This window comes from Cervus elaphus, chromosome 11 (genome assembly GCF_910594005.1).
Source record: "Cervus elaphus chromosome 11, mCerEla1.1, whole genome shotgun sequence".
NCBI lineage: Eukaryota > Metazoa > Chordata > Mammalia > Artiodactyla > Cervidae > Cervus > Cervus elaphus.
The window spans coordinates 19,086,886-19,103,154 of NC_057825.1; the positions used below are offsets into that span (position 1 = coordinate 19,086,886).

The window sequence follows — 16,269 nt, forward strand, 5'->3', positions numbered from 1 at the left end:
TTGGGAAAGCAGTGCAGCGGGTGAGATGCACACTGGGCCTTCCAGTGTGCTAGCCAGGCTCCCTAGCTTCCCGAGTGCATATTTTTAGAGAAGCCCTTGGTCTTACAGGAAAGTTAGTTTCAGGTAAATGCAAATTGCCGTAGAAACATAGACAAGGAGCATGGATGAAGCAATAGAAGATGGATGTGTGCCTGTGTATTCAGTGCCAAGATGTGTCCCGTAGATAGCAGGCGTTTTGGGAAGTCAGAATAGAAGATAGACCTTGCCAGGATTCAACCATTTGTTTTTCTATACACATTTCATTTTTTGGTTTATTTATACACAAAATGGTATGTCTCAGAGTTCTGGCATTGTATCATATTTTAAGATAAAGCTTATCTCGTGGATATATACATTAGTATGGTCTCATTAACAAAAGAGTTTAATTTCACATTTTTCTGTTTTATTCTTCAACAGATGAAATGCATAATTTAACCTGCCTAGTGGTAAAAGCGACTGGAATAGGAGAAGTGGATTTTCTAAGATTTGATCCTATAGCTAAAAAGGCAAAAACTGTTAAATATGATGTGCAAGCTGTAGCTGTCATTGTAGTGGCATTGAAACTGCTCTTTTTATTAGATGACAATTTAGAATGGTAAGTGTATGTCTGCCTTAGGAGGAAAAAATTGTATCATTTTCCACTAATTATTCAGAGTAAAGGACTCCACATGTTATATCTCAGTAGAAAGTAGAGACTCTCAGTTGTTATAGAACACTGACTTGTAGCAGCAACTACTCCTTACCTAATGTTTTGGCTCAGGTATTTGTTAGAGATTTCATTCTCCTTTAGTAAGTTGTTTGGATCATGTTTTCTTCCATTTTTAGGAAGCTACACATGTGTCTCATTCTCCTGAGTTTTAAAGCATCATACACAAATTCTGAACAGTCACTTAGCACTTCATCTGTGTACCTTTTGATTTCTGGCACTATGTATCTTCAAAGATCATCTGGAAAGTGAAAGAATCGTAAAATGCCAACAAAGAGTGGCAGTGTCTTCTTCCCTATTTCAGTACTTGCTTCTGCATTAAAAGTTGGCATCAGTTTCAAGTACTGTTCTATACTTTTCTTTCAAAAGAATTCAAAATTTAACTGTCTTCAAATGAATGATTTCCAAATAAATTGATTTGTTTATTTGTATCTCCAGGTCTTTGTCTAATATTGCAGAGAAATATAATGAAAAGAACAAAGAAGGTACCTTTTTTTTTTTAGTCAATCAAGTGATTGTAAAAGGTGAATTAGAAGAAGAAACTCTGAGAAATATATAAATTGTACCTTGTATCAGACTGTTTATATGTGTAATTAATATATCTTCTATTCTTGAGGAGATAATAGTCAAATCTAAGAGAAACAGACATGTAAAAAGATGGTTTCAATATGTGTAATCTAGAAAAATAGTAAAGATGATCTTATTTGCAAAGCAGAAATAGAAACACAGCTGTAGAGAAGAAACGTATGCTTACCAAAGGGGAAAAGGCAGGGGGATGGGGTGAGTTGGGAGATTGGGATTGCATATCTACACGACTGTGTATGAATAGGTCACTAATGAGAACCTGCTTAGAGCTGCGGGAGCCCTGCTCAGTGCTCTGTGGTGGCTTTAACTGGAAGAAAGTCCAGAAGAGGGGGAACACGTGTGTATGTGTGGCTGGTTCAGCAGAAACTGACCCCACAGTGTAAAGCAACTATATTCCAATTTTTTTTTAAGGTAGTTTTGGTGTAATACAGGGCCACAGTACAGGTGAGAGTTCAGAATGGAAGGGGGTGACAGCAGAGTGCTCACAAGTCATATTAGAGCGTGGAGATAGTCAGCCCCTCCAAGGGCTGGCACATAAATGTTTAGTCAGATCAGTGAATAAAGACTCAAATGAGCAACATGTGTTATAATAATGTGACATATTTGGTTAGTAATCATGGATTTCATTTCTTTCAGATAAACCATGGTTTGATTTCAGAAAATGGTACCAAGTTATGAAGAAAGCTATTGATGAGAAAAAACAAAAGTGGGAGGAAGCCAGGGCAAAGTATGTTACCTCTTCTAGCTTTAGATTCACCTACTTTATTTTTTAAGTCTATTGCTTTACATCTGAAAGCTCAAGTTTCATCAGTTCAGACTCACCAGCATTATGACCCTTTTTTCTAGAATTAACCCCTCTGCCTAACCTAACTTTTAAAAATATTTCTATTAACTATTAGTGAGTGAGTAAAAGTCGCTCAGTCGTGTCCGACTCTTTGCGACCCCATAAGCCATATAGTCCATGGAATTCTCCAGGCCAGAATACTGGAGTGGGTAGCCTTTCCCTTCTCCAGGGGATCTTCCCAACCCAAGAGTCAAACCGGGGTCTCCTGCATTGCAGGCGGATTCTTTACCAACTGAGCTATCAGGGAAGCCCCATAATGTCCTTTTAGGGGCGTCCCTGGTGGTCTAATGGTTAAAACTCCACACTGCCAATGCAAGGGAGGTGAGATCCATCCCTGGTCAGGGAACTAAGATCCCACATGCCACACGGTGTGGCCAGAAGATTTAAAAAATAGTAATATTAGTGTCCTCCTCCTGATCCAGAATCCAGTCCAGGGAGCTGTATTGTACTCAGTACTCATCTTTTCGTAATCTGCATGACTCTCCTCTGCATTTCTGGTATTCCTTCCTCTTTCGTTTCCCACAGTGGATCAGTTCCCATCTGTGCTTCCCACTATTACAAAAGACTGCAAACATCAGCCTGTGTCATTTATAACTGGACTGTTCCTCCAAAATAAAGTTCCCTATAAAAATCCAAACAAAGCAAAGCAGAAAGAGAGTAGATATTTAATTCATTCATTCTCACTGTTTGACCTCGAGTTCTTCTCATGTAGGTCCATTGTTGTTGTTTAGTTGCTAAGTTGTGTCCAACTCTTTGTGATCCCATGGACTGCAGCACGCCAGATTCCTCTGTCCATGTGGTTTCCCAGGCAAGAATACTGGAGGGGGTTGCTGTTTCCTTCTCCAGGGGATCTTCCCGACTAGGGATCAAATCCGCATCTCCTGAATTGGCAGGCAGGTTCTTTACCACTGAGCAACAGGGAAGCCCACCCAGGTCCACTGTGGCAGAGTGGAAAGAGCATAGCATTAGAGAATGCAGGGGTGCATCCTGATTGTTAAAACCAGCTGTTTAACTGTGGCCCAGTTACTTAACTTAGCCTCAGTGCACTGAAATGTAGTCAGCTCATAAATTTTCGGAGATACTGTCTTATGTGGTAGAGGGTACATTGCTATAGGTTTCTGATTTGAATGGGTTTTATATCTATTCTTGGAACTTTGAGTCTCTGTGAGACTTTGAAGAAAAGGTTAACATTTCTGTAGTGTATGTAATTTTGCAACAGTACTCATTTGATCAAGTCATTTTATATCCTCTGAGAAAAATCAAGATTCCTCAAATTAGTTAAAATGATAACTCCAGTTTCCTCATCAATAAAGGAAGGCTAATGATGCCTTCTTGATATTCTTAATCACAAACTAAATTTCAGTGTTTGCAGATAGAATTAGATTATTTCTCCTCTAAATTTAAGAGAGCTTTTAAATCAAGAAACAGACTTCCAGGGATGAATAAAGCGCTGTGGGAGAAAGGATCCTTGCTGAAGAGGGGAGGAGATGGGCAGTTTCTTCCTGTTCAGGTTGAACAGATAGTGAGAGTGAGCTTCTGACAGCTGTGGGCACCCGGGGAATGGAGGCCTTCCTCTTTTCTGTTGGAGAAGGAATGTCTTTAGTCATTGGCTCTCAGCAGGCACAAGAGTAGCAGCGAGAACAGAAGGCTCTCCTGAGTTCTTAGGTAATCTTGGAGAACCAGCCATCGGACCTTCCTTTTCTGGTGCCGCTGTGGTGGTCCCGACCAATACTGAAAGGCTAGTTATTCAGGGGCCATGCCACTTGGGCATCTCAGGGTTGAATAGGTGCCCATTCGTGAACCCAAACCAGGCACCAGCTTACACTTCAGACATACCTGTTAGAGCCCAGATTCTTCCTGCAGTGCCTCAGTCAGCTGTGCATCAAAAGGCTCACTGACTTTTAGCTACTTTAAGGAAGAATTTAGTGACCAAAAAACGTATGTCTGGTTTCAAAGTGGCATTTTCCAGACGGACACCAGGCCTCTGGGAAGAGCTTGTCCAAGGGACCTGTTACCAAGATCCTTCATAGAGTCTGTGTTTTGGGATGAGTGAGATGACTTGTAAGTCAATGCTGACTGCTCTGTGGGCACAGAGCTCCTATGTATGCACATCACCTGTTCTACCCTTCCCCATCTCTGTTGTTGACATAAATTTCTAATTTTTCTCTCTATTCTTCTAGACATCATCTTCCATATTGTCAGGTAAAAGTTGTTAAGTATTTTCTACAGCTCAGCATAGGTCTCTATGCATGGGATTATGAGAAACACTAATAAACTGTAGTTGAAAACCTAAAAATAACTTTAGAGAGTGCTTTGACTTCCAGTTTTCATGAAAGAAAATTTAAAAGCATGTGCAGAAGATCTTTGCAGCCTTTCAGGTTAGACAAAAATTTTCTCAGATATGATACCAAAGGCATGATCCATAAAAGAAAAAAAAAAGATAGACTTCATCAAAAGAAAGAACTTCTCTTCTAAAAACACTGTTAAGAGAAGATACAGGCTAGGAGAAAATATGTTCAAATCACATATCTGATAGAAGGTTTGTATCCAGAATATATGAAGAATTTTCATATAAGAAAACAACTCAGTTTTTTAAATGGGCCAAAAGTAAGTTCACACAGAAAACCTATATATGAATATATGTAGATTTTATACGTCATTCACAAGTAAACGAATGAAACGTTGTGGCCAAAAACGCAACAACCCAGATGCCCTTCAGGTGGTAATGGATAAACAAACTGTAGCATATCTGTAAAATGAAATACTCTTCAGTACTAGAAAGGAATAAGTTTCTGATACATCCAGAAATGTGAATGAATCATAAATACATTATGCTAATGAAAGATTCAAAAGGTTATATACAGTCTAATTTCATTTATATGACTTTCTGGAAAAGGCTAAGCTGTAAGAATAGAGAAACAGATTGGTGGTTGAGACCAAGTTTAGCTGAGGGTCAGGGCAGGAGTTGACCTTCAAAAGGCATGGGAGATTTGGGAGTGTGGAACTGTTGCGTGGACTAATCATGGTGGTGATTACACAACTGTATGTGTTTATCTAAACTGGTGCAGCTATACACTGAACAGGGTCGGTTTTGCTACATATAAATTATACATGTAATATACAGCAGTGGGGAACCAAATCCCGAGGGAAGGCTGGACAGACAGAGCATAGAGGACCCTGTGGCTTCCTGGAGAAGATATCGAGACTTCGTGGTGGGCCTCTATTTTTTGTAGTTTTGAAAAGAGGTAAACAAAGTAAAGTAAATGTTTAAAGAAGGACTGTCTGACGATTGTTAATCATTTTCGATAGCCCACCTTTCCCGTCTTCTGTGCCTGTGACCTCAAGGAAGTAATGACACCTCTTTGACTGCAGCATAATTGCCGCCTGTGTGGGCGTTTACTATAAATGCGTAAGAAAATCCATCTAAATGAGGCAGTCACAAGGCGTTTTTAACAGTGGGTTTATCTAGGGAGTGGGATTAAACTGTTTAGGGAACTTCTGTATTATTAAGAGATTTTTTTTCATCTTGAATATATTGTCACTTTTATTATTTGATGAATAACAAAAAGATATTTGAAAGAATCACAGATGACAAGCTTTCTGAATATTTAAATGTGGTATGATTTAGTTCACACGTAATTTTCAGGAAGACCATGACCTGTTCACAGTGATTACACCTCTGCATTAGAAGGCGGGCACTTACTGTTCACTTTGTACGAGTTGTCAGAGTCAGAAGCACCACTGCTTTATCTGCAGCAGAAGGGTGTTTGGCCAAATACAAGGAGGAACAGCTTTTTTCTTAGGTGGCCTCACTTTATGAGAACATACAGCATGGGAATTTTATGATGAAGGTATAGTCAGTCGTTTCTTTGTCATCTTACGGCATCTGGGAGGTTTGGGGTGGAACTTAACCTTCCCTTGACTTCTTGCCTCCTGCAGTGCCACTCACTCACGTCTAGGTCATGAGTGCTATAGAGACGCGTGTCAGCAGGTCTTTCTAAGCCAGAGCTATTATATGAGGATCGGGAATTTCAGATACTGCCATTGAGAAACTTCTCTGAAGTGTGTTGAGGCCCATTTCATCTCCATCCTGCTCCAAGTGCGTCTTTATCTTGGCAGGTTTCTGTGGAAAGGTGAAAAGCCACTCTACTACTCAGCCATTGACAGGCCAGTGGTGTATAAAAGAAGAGGTGAGTGGGGTTTCTTCTCGTTAACACCAAGTAACAGCCCAGCTATAGAAAAGCTAAGTGTTTTCAATTGAAAAGTGAACGCATAAGTTCTTTTCTCAGTTGTTTAACAAGTGTCCCATTGCACATCCAGAGAAACGTCCTTCTCTGTTAAAAATGTCAGTAGAAATCTATTTCAGGAGCACTGCGATATTCAAACAGAACTTAAGTTCTCGCCAAAATCTTAAATGCTATATATCTATACTTTCAGAACTCTTTATTTGGAGAACTGCTTTTTTAGGTTGTTTTTTTTTTGTTTGTTTTGTTTCTGTGGTAAAATATAGATAACATAAAATTTACCTTTTTAGCCTTTTCAAGTTGTTCCTCGCCATCCCTCTTCCAGTGTCAGTTTCCCCTAGTTATGCTCTTCCATCACCGTGGAGCACTTACAAAACTACAAAACCACCGTTGGTGCATTACTATCAAGTAAATACAGACTTTATTTGCCATTTAATGTGAGTTTTTATTTCATTTCTTTTCCCTTCATTTCCAGAAATGGTGGTGAGTCTACAGAAACAGTTTAGCACACTGGTGGATTCAGCACCAAACATTGAAAAAAAAAAGCCTTCAAGTTTTCAGTTCAACTGGACTGAAGAGGACAGCGAGAGGCCTTGTTTCCATGGTCATAGCCTCCAGGGAGTCCTGCAGCAGAAAGGCCAGTCCCTGACAACCAAGAATTCCCTCTACTGGCTGAGTACTCAGAAGTTCTGTAAAAGGTATGCGATGCTCTTAGAAATCATGGGATAAAAACCACCCTGAAACCTCTAGTTTGGCCTGAAGTAGTAGTCTTTTCTCATTAAAAAAAAAAAAGGCCACCTATGATTTAAAGGAGTTGGTCATAATGAGGGGCAGATGTGTTATTGGTTGGACTTTAGAAGATGGTGAGCTTATAGTCAAGACCCACACATGGGACAGGAAGTTAGGACCTGATGCGTTAGTACCATCTGCCTTGTCTGCCTGCATAGTCGGTCCTTGGGGGTTAGTGGGGAACCTACACCTTTGTGCTCTTCACTTGGCACGATCAGTGCATTTTTGGATGTTCTTCATGGGTGTAATCCTGTAACGTAAGACAGTTAGTTACAAATAGACCTTGGTATAATCAGAGATGAAATAACCAAGATTTTTTTCTCTGCGTGAGTTCTAAGGCTAAGCAATACACTCTGTGCATCAAGCATGGTTATCACCATGGTTTTATGTACCAAAATCATCTGTCAAATTACCTTGCCTATTCAGATCATAGCCTAGAACCACATAGTAAGCAAAAAAGGGTCCAGCTCACCAATAAAATGGCCACTGAGTCCATAACTAACGCATATACACTCCTCTCAGGAAGCCCTCTAGTCCCTCACTCTGCCGGGAGGTATGTGTCCATCAGGCTAAGTTGTCTGATTTCCAGATTCCTCGCCATCAGAAGATGCAGAGTAGGCAGGAGACTGAGAGGTGTCTGCTGCTGAATGTCTTGACAGCAAATATAAGTTGTACTCATTTGACAAACAATAGAGGAACCAGCCACAGAAGCAGACAAAAGAACTCAAATTACAGTGGTCTGAAGTTCATTCATGACACACAATAGCACCATAGAACTGAATAAACTTGACCATGTCTCTGCTTTAGCATGTCCCCAAATTATGTGCATTCTCTTTGGGTTTGTTTTTCTTACCTGTATTTTCTAATATTTCCACAATAAAAGTGGACAACTTGTCACCATATAATTTTAAAGGAGGGCTTCCCTGGTGGCTAAAGGCTTTTGAAAATAGGCTGAATGTTCTCTGATTAATAATAACCAAATAATATATAACTCAATTTTAAAATATGTCTATCCAAAATGGTTAAAATGAAATGTTTTGATGCTTAAAAGAGCAGATCTTCAGCAACATGGAGAATTTTATTACACAGGAGGACTCAGTTTTGAGGGTTCAGAAGAGACAAGCTTTGTACTGGGAAATAATTTTGATAACACTCAGGCCTTGAGAACTAAGCAGAGAAAGGCTGAGAGCCCTTCAGATCATGAGGGTGTTTATCCTTCTTGTCTGAGGCGGAGCTAACAACCTGGATGAATTTAAATGATTGTAAGTTATATTTGGTTTTATCACTTAAAACTTTAGGAAAATTTAAAATTTTCTGAATTTATGATAAGGGATGTAATCCTTAAAAGATACTGTTGTTGATTCAACTTAGAAATAAAAAGTTCTCACTACAATATTGTAAAGTACTTAGCCTCCAACTAAAATAGATAAATTAAAAAAAAATAAAAATAAAATCCTACTGTACACATTTTATTATCTTTTTGTTGTAGAAATAGAGCTTTCTTTATGGTCCCTAGGCAAGGAAAACAATATTTGCACCCTTTTTGTGATAATATTTTGTCTGAGTCTCTCTTCATAGAGCTAAAATTAAAAATTAGAAAAGAAGAAAAGAGGGCACCATATTTGTGAGAATTCATATAAATGGCTTATATTCTATTTCCAATCAATGCACAAGCAGTTGAGGCTTTTAAATTTCCTACTAGTGAACATAGTAGGGTATATTATTAAAATAGGCTTAAGATTTTAAGTGAAAATTTTAAAATCAGTTTTAAAGGAATATAGGGAAAGTGAACATTTTTGAGCCCTTACTTTGTGCCAGCTGTTGGATAAGTGCTTAATATATATTCTCATTCATTCCTCTTTTCATCTTATGAGGTGGTTATTTTTTTTCTGTTTTGCAGATGAAAGAACCAAGAGTATTTATCCATAGTCACAACTGATGGGTGTCTGAGTTCTATGGTGCAAATACAAACATTCTTTCAGGAATTTAGGGCCATATTTGTTACATAAATCATTGTCTAAATGTTTATACCATCTATATAATGTTCACTTGTTTTTAAAACTATTTATTATGGAAAACTTCAAGTATATTCAAAGGTAGAGAGCGCAGTATAATTAATGCCCCCTACCCATAGTCACCCCCACATTAACAACTTTCCATGTGGCTAGACTTGTTTTCCCCATGCCCCAGCCAGCTCACTGCTTTACCTGTCTACTCCCAGATTATTTGGAAGCAAGTCCAAACATCATAATTTTCTCAAACAAAGCCATAATACCATTAATCTGACATTAAAAACTAATAGTAATTCCTTAATCTCATCAAACATGCAGTCAATGTCTAGATTTACCTGATTGTCAACAGTAAGTTTTTAAATAACTCAGAATCCACATAAAGTCCTTACATTGCCGGTGGTAGAGATAGCCCTTAAATACTTTAGTTCATAAATTCCCCCTTTATCTCTTTTATTTCCCCCTTGCAGTTTACTTATTGAGTAACCCAGGTCATGTGTCCTGTACAATTTCCTGTAGTCTAGATTTTGCTGATTACAGCCCATGACACCTTTTAACGTGTTCCCCTTTCCCCTGCTTCCACCTTGGTATAGGTAAAGATTGGCAGAGTTACTTAGCAGTTTTCATTAGTGTTTTAGAGATTTGATCAGGTTCCGGTTCTACTTACTACTTTAAAATAAGCAAAATTGCTTTGTTAACTCTTCCTTCTATAACACATACAGAACTGCAGCATACATTATTAAGCCTGGTATCTTATTTTGGTTGGGAGCTGGGGATTATTTTGTTCTTGTGTTTTCAGTATGTCCAGAATCTCTCCCTGTGTGCTTTTGTTTGCCTTGACCATGGTAAGAGGAGGGCCCACCTGGAGTGGAGGAGGAGCTGTGAGAACTGGCTGTGGACCACCTGTGTCCCACGCCTGATGGCCACAGACAGTGCTAGCATTTTTTTCCTTTATAAAATGTAGGATTCCTTCCAGATTGTTCCATTTCCTTCCAGCTCAGAGTACTATCTTCAGCCTAACCATATACAGTTTTTAGGTTATTTGGGGGATATTCAAGGGACCAGCACATACCTTTCTAAATGACCCTAATTTAAACGTGGTGTCTTTTTTCTTCCCCTTCTAGCCATTGTAAGCATGTGACAACCTATGAAGAATCCAATTTTTCTCTGAGTTACCAGTTTATACTAAATCTCTTCTCCTTCTTGCTGAGAATAAAGACTTCCTTTCTCCATGAAGAAGTGAGCTTAATAGAAAAGAGACTTTTTAAAGCAAAATATAATAAAACAAACAAGAAATCTTCAAGATCCAGGAAAGCAAGAAAATACTGAAAGAAATAAGTGGAAACTTGTCAGGGAAAATATTTTAATAATGAAAGTAATGTCATTGTAATATAAAATTCTAGAGAATGGTGAAAAATAGTGTTTTACTGCATACATGTACACACATACAAATACCTATATCAAAAATGTATGTTGGAAAACAGGTGAAATTTATTTGAATTTAGTTTTAAATTATGAATGTTCTCATTGTTAAAATGTTAAGTAAATGGTATCCAGAAATTTGTATTTATTGTATTTTTAAAAAATATTTATTTGGTTGCACCAGGTCTTAGTTACAGCACGTGGGATCTTTAGTTGTGGCATTCGAACTCTTAGTTATGGCATGTGGGATCTAGTTCCCCAACCAGGGATGGAACCTGGGCCCCCAAATTGGAAGCTCAGAGTCTTAACCATTGGACCAGCAGGGAAGTTGCTTCATTGTATTTTAAAGCTAAATTTTCTTTTTAAACTAGATCACTTACTTACTCTTTACACCCCAAAGTAAATCCCAGATGGATCAAAGATCTAAACATTATGATATTTTATATATACATGTATAAAGTCTTAGAAGAAAACAACTGTGAATGCTGTGATGATCTTGGAATGGGAAGGACTTTCTAAAATGTCTCAAAACCAGAAAGCAAAAGGAAAAGGTTAATAATATGACTACAAAGTAAAAGGCAACTGAAAAGCTGGGAAAATATCATTAATAGTGTACAATGAACAAAGGGATAAGCCCTTTAATATATCAATAGTGCTTGCAAAGCAATAGGAAAAAGATAGCTGAACAAGGCATATGAAAAGATAGCTTTCTGAAAAAACAAAATACAAAGGCCAAGCTAAAAACAGGGTAGTCAATGTCACTCATATTAAATGCAAGTTACAGAGATGTTGTTTCCCACATATTAGGTAGGCAAAGATTATACAGGTGTCTTAATACCTGGTGTGGATATTGGAAAAAGCCGTTCTGGTTCATCATTCGTTTATTTGTGCAATAAATACTTACTGAGCAGCTTCTGTGTTCCAGACACACGCTAGACCCTGGAGGTACAGTACTGAACAAGGCAGGGACAGTTAGTATACAAATAAATAATATTGGGGGCAATGAAGTGCAATGAGGAAAAGGTAAGGTAAGGGATGTGTGGTCAGGTGGGCCCTTTAGTACAAAGTAAATGAAAAGGACAGTCTGGGAGGTGACATTTGAGCTGAAACCAACCTGTGTGAAATCCAGTTGAGGGGGCAGGCCATGTGGCCATCCAGGCGGAGATCATTTTAGGCACAGGACACCCTACTCGGTGTCTACCCAGGAAAAATAAAAGCATCTTTCCACACAAAGACTTACACACAAATATTCACAGCAACTTTATCTGAGATCGCTAACAGATAAACAGCCCAAATGGCCATCAACAGGTGAATGGATATGGTATATCCATACAAGGGAATACTACTTAGCTATAAAAAGAAACACACTGTTGAAACAAGTCACAACACCTGCTAGGGAGTGGGGCAAGAGATTGAGGGGGCTATATAAGAAACATATCTTTCTAAGACTTAAAAAATTGCCTTCCACAAAGTAGTGAAATGTTTTCACGTTATCGAGAAAAGAATTGACTGTTTTTGAGTCGACCTTACATGCTGGACCCCCATTCACACACAGCACGAAATAAGTCAGGTTCTTTACAAATGGTATTTTGATAGATGCTGGATTGTTAATCTGTGCCATATTTGTGCCCACTCTTTTAAGAACAATGTAGCATTATGTTCATTTGGATAAATTGTGATTTGACAACTGATTTCAATAAAACATTTGCTTCACTTAAAAAAAAAAAAAAAATTGCCTTCCAAAGACCTGAACCGGAAAATTATTTGTATATGAGCTTTATGGAATCAACAGCATGATCTGAAGTGCTGTGGTACTTGAGTGGAGTAAAGAGCTGAATTTGCTAACAAGCCCTCCAGGGTGATTCTGATACACAATAGAGTGACAACCACTGGCCGCAGGGCCATCCACATAGCACTCAGCTCTACCTGCCGCCCTCCATATCCTCCCCTGGAGCAGGGAAGTACTTCTGGAGCCCTTCAACCCCCGGAGGGCCTTAGTGGCTGGGCAGTCATTTCTTCTGTGCTGGCGTCACCCTGCCCGTGTTCACACAGGGCGCCCTGTAGGTGGTCTCCTCAAGCCTTCTCTGCCTAAACACTTGCCTCAGCTATTTCTAAAGGACAAAGAGATATGATTAGGAAATACGGCAGAAGCAGGCACAGTGCCACAATGGATGTACAAACAGCGCCCAATAGGAGCATAGAAGGGGAAGAGACCCACACCGCCGGGTGGAGGAGGTCCTTTGTTCCCCAGCAGGCTGCCCCTGAGGAATCAAATTTTTTCAAACTGATTGCCCGTTCAGTTCAATTCAGTTCAGCCGCTCAGTCGTGTCCGACTCTTTGTGAATCCATGAATCGCAGCACGCCAGGCCTCCCTGTCCATCATCAACTCCCGGAGTTTATTCAAACTCATGTCCATTGAGTCGGTGATGCCATCCAGCCATCTCATCCTCTGTTGTCCCCTTCTTCTCCTGCCCCCAATCCCTCCCAGCATCAGGGTCTTTTCCAATGAGTCAACTCTTCCCATGAGGTGACCAAAGGATTGGAGTTTCAGCTTCAGCATCAGTCCTTCTAATGAACATGCCCGTTCAGGGGAAGTGATAAACTATTTTGCCACTAGAGTGACTTATACTTGTTGATTTGGATGGACTGTGTATTTTGAACAAATCTTACTTAGTTTTTAAATTAAATCAGCGCTGCAGGGAAACAATTTTATAATTTAGGTCACCATGGTAGCTCATTTGCGGCTAAGTCGGCAAAGAGTCTGCTTGCAATGCAGGAGACCTGGGTTTGTTTCTTGGGTTGGGAAGATCCTCTGGAGAAGGAAATGGCAACCCACTCCAGTATTCTTGCCTGCAGAATCTCCTGGACAGAGGAGCCTGCCAGGCTACAGCCTATGGGATTGCAAGAGTCAGACGTGACTGAGCGACTGAGCGCATACACCTAAAAGGAAGTATGATAGAACCAAGTAGGATTTCACACGGTCTCAGATCTGGAAAATATTGTAATAGTGTGAAACCAGAGACTTCTAGGAGATGAAAATAGAATACACCAGATATTTCTGGGGAAAAAAGAGTCCTGAAATCATTTTGTGTCTTTGAATGATCAGTCTCAGCTGATGGTTGTGTAAATAGTGCACACATGTGCTGAAAATGCTAAAAATTTCAAGTTTTTAGTTGCAGATCATCAAAACATTGTGAAAAGCACAGCTGTGTAACATGTATTAAATATGCATCTGCCTATCTACTTACTGAACACTTTAATATAAGATTTCTCATTTAATATATCTAGATAAATCTATCTGGTATAACTATAGCAACAAAGTTTTGCTCACAGTAGACTAAAGTAAGAAATCTGTATGCAGGTCAGGAAGCAACAGTTAGAACTGGACAAGGAACAACAGACTGGTTCCAAATCGGGAAAGGAATACATCAAGGCTGTATATTGTCACTGCTTATTTAACTTATATGCAGTGTACATCATGAGAAACGCTGGGCTGGATGAAGCACAGCTGGAATCAAGATTTCCGGGAGAAATATCAATAACCTCAGATATGCAGATGACACCACCCTTATGGCAGAAAGCAAAGAACTACAGAGCCTCTTGATGAAAGTGAAAGAGGAGAAAGAAAAAGCTGGCTTAAAACTCAACATTCGAAAACTAAGATCATGGCATCTGGTGGAAACAGTGACAGACTTTATTTTGGGGGGCTCCAAAATCACTGCAGATAGTGACTGCAGCCATGATATTAAAAGATACTTGCTCCTTGGAAGGAAAGTTATGAGCAACTTAGATAGCATATTAAAAAGCAGAGACAATACTTGGCCAACAAAGGTCCATCTAGTCAAGGCTATGGTTTTTCCAGTGGTCATGTATGGATGTGAGAATTGGACTATACAGAAAGCTGAGCGTTGAAGAATTGACGCTTTTGAACTGTGGTGTTGGAGAAGACTCTTGAGAGTCCCTTGGACTGCAAGGAGATCCAACCAGTCCATCCTAAAGGAAATCAGTCCTGAATATTCATTGAAGGGACTGATGCTGAAGCTAAACTCCAATACCTTGGCCACCTGATGTGAAGAGCCTGATGAAAAGACCTTTGAAAAGCCTTTGAAAAGACCCTGATGTTGGGAAATGTTGAAGGCAGGAGGAGAAGGGGACAACAAAGGATGAAAAGATTGGATGGCATCACCAACTCAACCGACATGAGTTTGAGTAAACTCTGGGAGTTGGTGATGGACAGCGAGGCCTGGCATGCTGCAGTCCTTGGGGTCACAAAGAGTTGGACATGAATGAGCAACTGAACTGACTAAAGTAAAAACTTTAAACTTGTTAAACATGTTTCTTTAAAAATTTAAATCTGGTGAAAGTACAATGAGCGTGTGTTCCTACCAGAACACAGAACATTGGCCCAAACAGTTCATTAGTCTACAGGGAGCGTTCATACATTTTGAACATAGTTTTGTTAGTTCAGGTTCTTGTTTCTTTTTTTTTTCAATCCTTCCCCTGCCAAAAAAAAAAAAAAATGCAGGTTTCTTTAGGCAGTTTGAGATTCTGTTAGACTTAAAAGCAACGGGACTGTCTCCTCCCTGCCAGCCGAGGCTCCTCTTGCAACAGATCAATCATCATTGTCATGAGGACATAATGATGGCTCACAGCGGGGAGCCATGCAGTGGGGAGCCCTGGGTGCCTTATCCTACTGAAGCGTGGCTTTTTCCTCCGGCCTAAAAGCAGCAGACCTGTCACTGACATTCCGAAGTGGCACTTCTACAGCCCAAAGGAAGGAGGCCTAGCACTGACGGCAGAGTATCTGTAGTTCTTTGTTATCTCTTTGGGTGCCCCCCTTCCCCGTATTGGCACAAAGCCACCTAAGGAAATTAAAAAAAAAAAAAAGCAGTATTAATTCAATCCTGGATTGACACAGGAAGCTATACTTCTCAGAAGGAAAGAAGGACCATTATTTCTGAGTCTCAAAGAAAACCTCAAGCAGAATCTCCAAAGTGTGGCAGCTGTAAAGAGTTCTGCGAGTATTATTATTGTGTTAGTCACTCAGTCGTGTACGACTCTTCGACCCCATGGACCGTAGTCTGCCAGGCTTCTCTGTCCATGGGATTCTCCAGGCAAGAATACTGGAGCAGGTAACCCTGAGGGTTCTTCCCAACCCAGGAATCGAACCCCGGTCTCCTGCATTGCAGGCAGATTCTGTACCATCTGAGCCTCCAGGGAAGCCCCTGTTATATACTGTAGGTAGTTAAAAGTGTTTTAAAATGTATGTTTTTATCTTGAATATGTAGCTGGTAACTTTTTTTTTGCTGGTAACTTTATAAAATTTAAAATGCCTCTGCAATCTTGAAAGCTGAGTGAATTCACAGTATCAAATCTCACAGAATGTCTCACGGAGCTCCCTTGTTTGGGGCCCTTGTGAAGTATTTAAGCATGAAGTGACTTTAGTGCCAGACTTGCCTGATAATACGCTGTGACTTGAGAAGAACTTACAAAAGAGTCCTTTTATTGACTATAAATTAAGAACCTGCTATTTCAGCTCACTTGGCCTTTTGCCCTCTGCAACAATGATTTCCTTCTGGAACAATTAGTACACGTTTTATGGATATTTGAGTTGAACAGGGTGACTCACAG

General features: G+C 39.7%; 1 protein-coding gene across 4 annotated transcripts in view; it reads left to right on the forward strand.

The window, feature by feature from the left end:
• Positions 1-10,776, forward strand: part of TAF1B (TATA-box binding protein associated factor, RNA polymerase I subunit B) — a 52,328-nt gene extending 41,552 nt beyond the window's left edge. For all 4 annotated transcript variants that reach the window (XM_043917056.1, XM_043917057.1, XM_043917058.1 and 1 more), the window contains 6 exons: positions 457-634; positions 1,184-1,230; positions 1,967-2,057; positions 6,294-6,364; positions 6,894-7,116; positions 10,341-10,776. In XM_043917056.1, coding sequence (XP_043772991.1) covers positions 457-634; positions 1,184-1,230; positions 1,967-2,057; positions 6,294-6,364; positions 6,894-7,116; positions 10,341-10,545 — 815 coding nt within the window. In that variant the 3' untranslated portion in view covers positions 10,546-10,776. The remainder of the gene's footprint in view (positions 1-456; positions 635-1,183; positions 1,231-1,966; positions 2,058-6,293; positions 6,365-6,893; positions 7,117-10,340) is intronic.
• Positions 10,777-16,269: the final 5,493 nt, after the last annotated feature.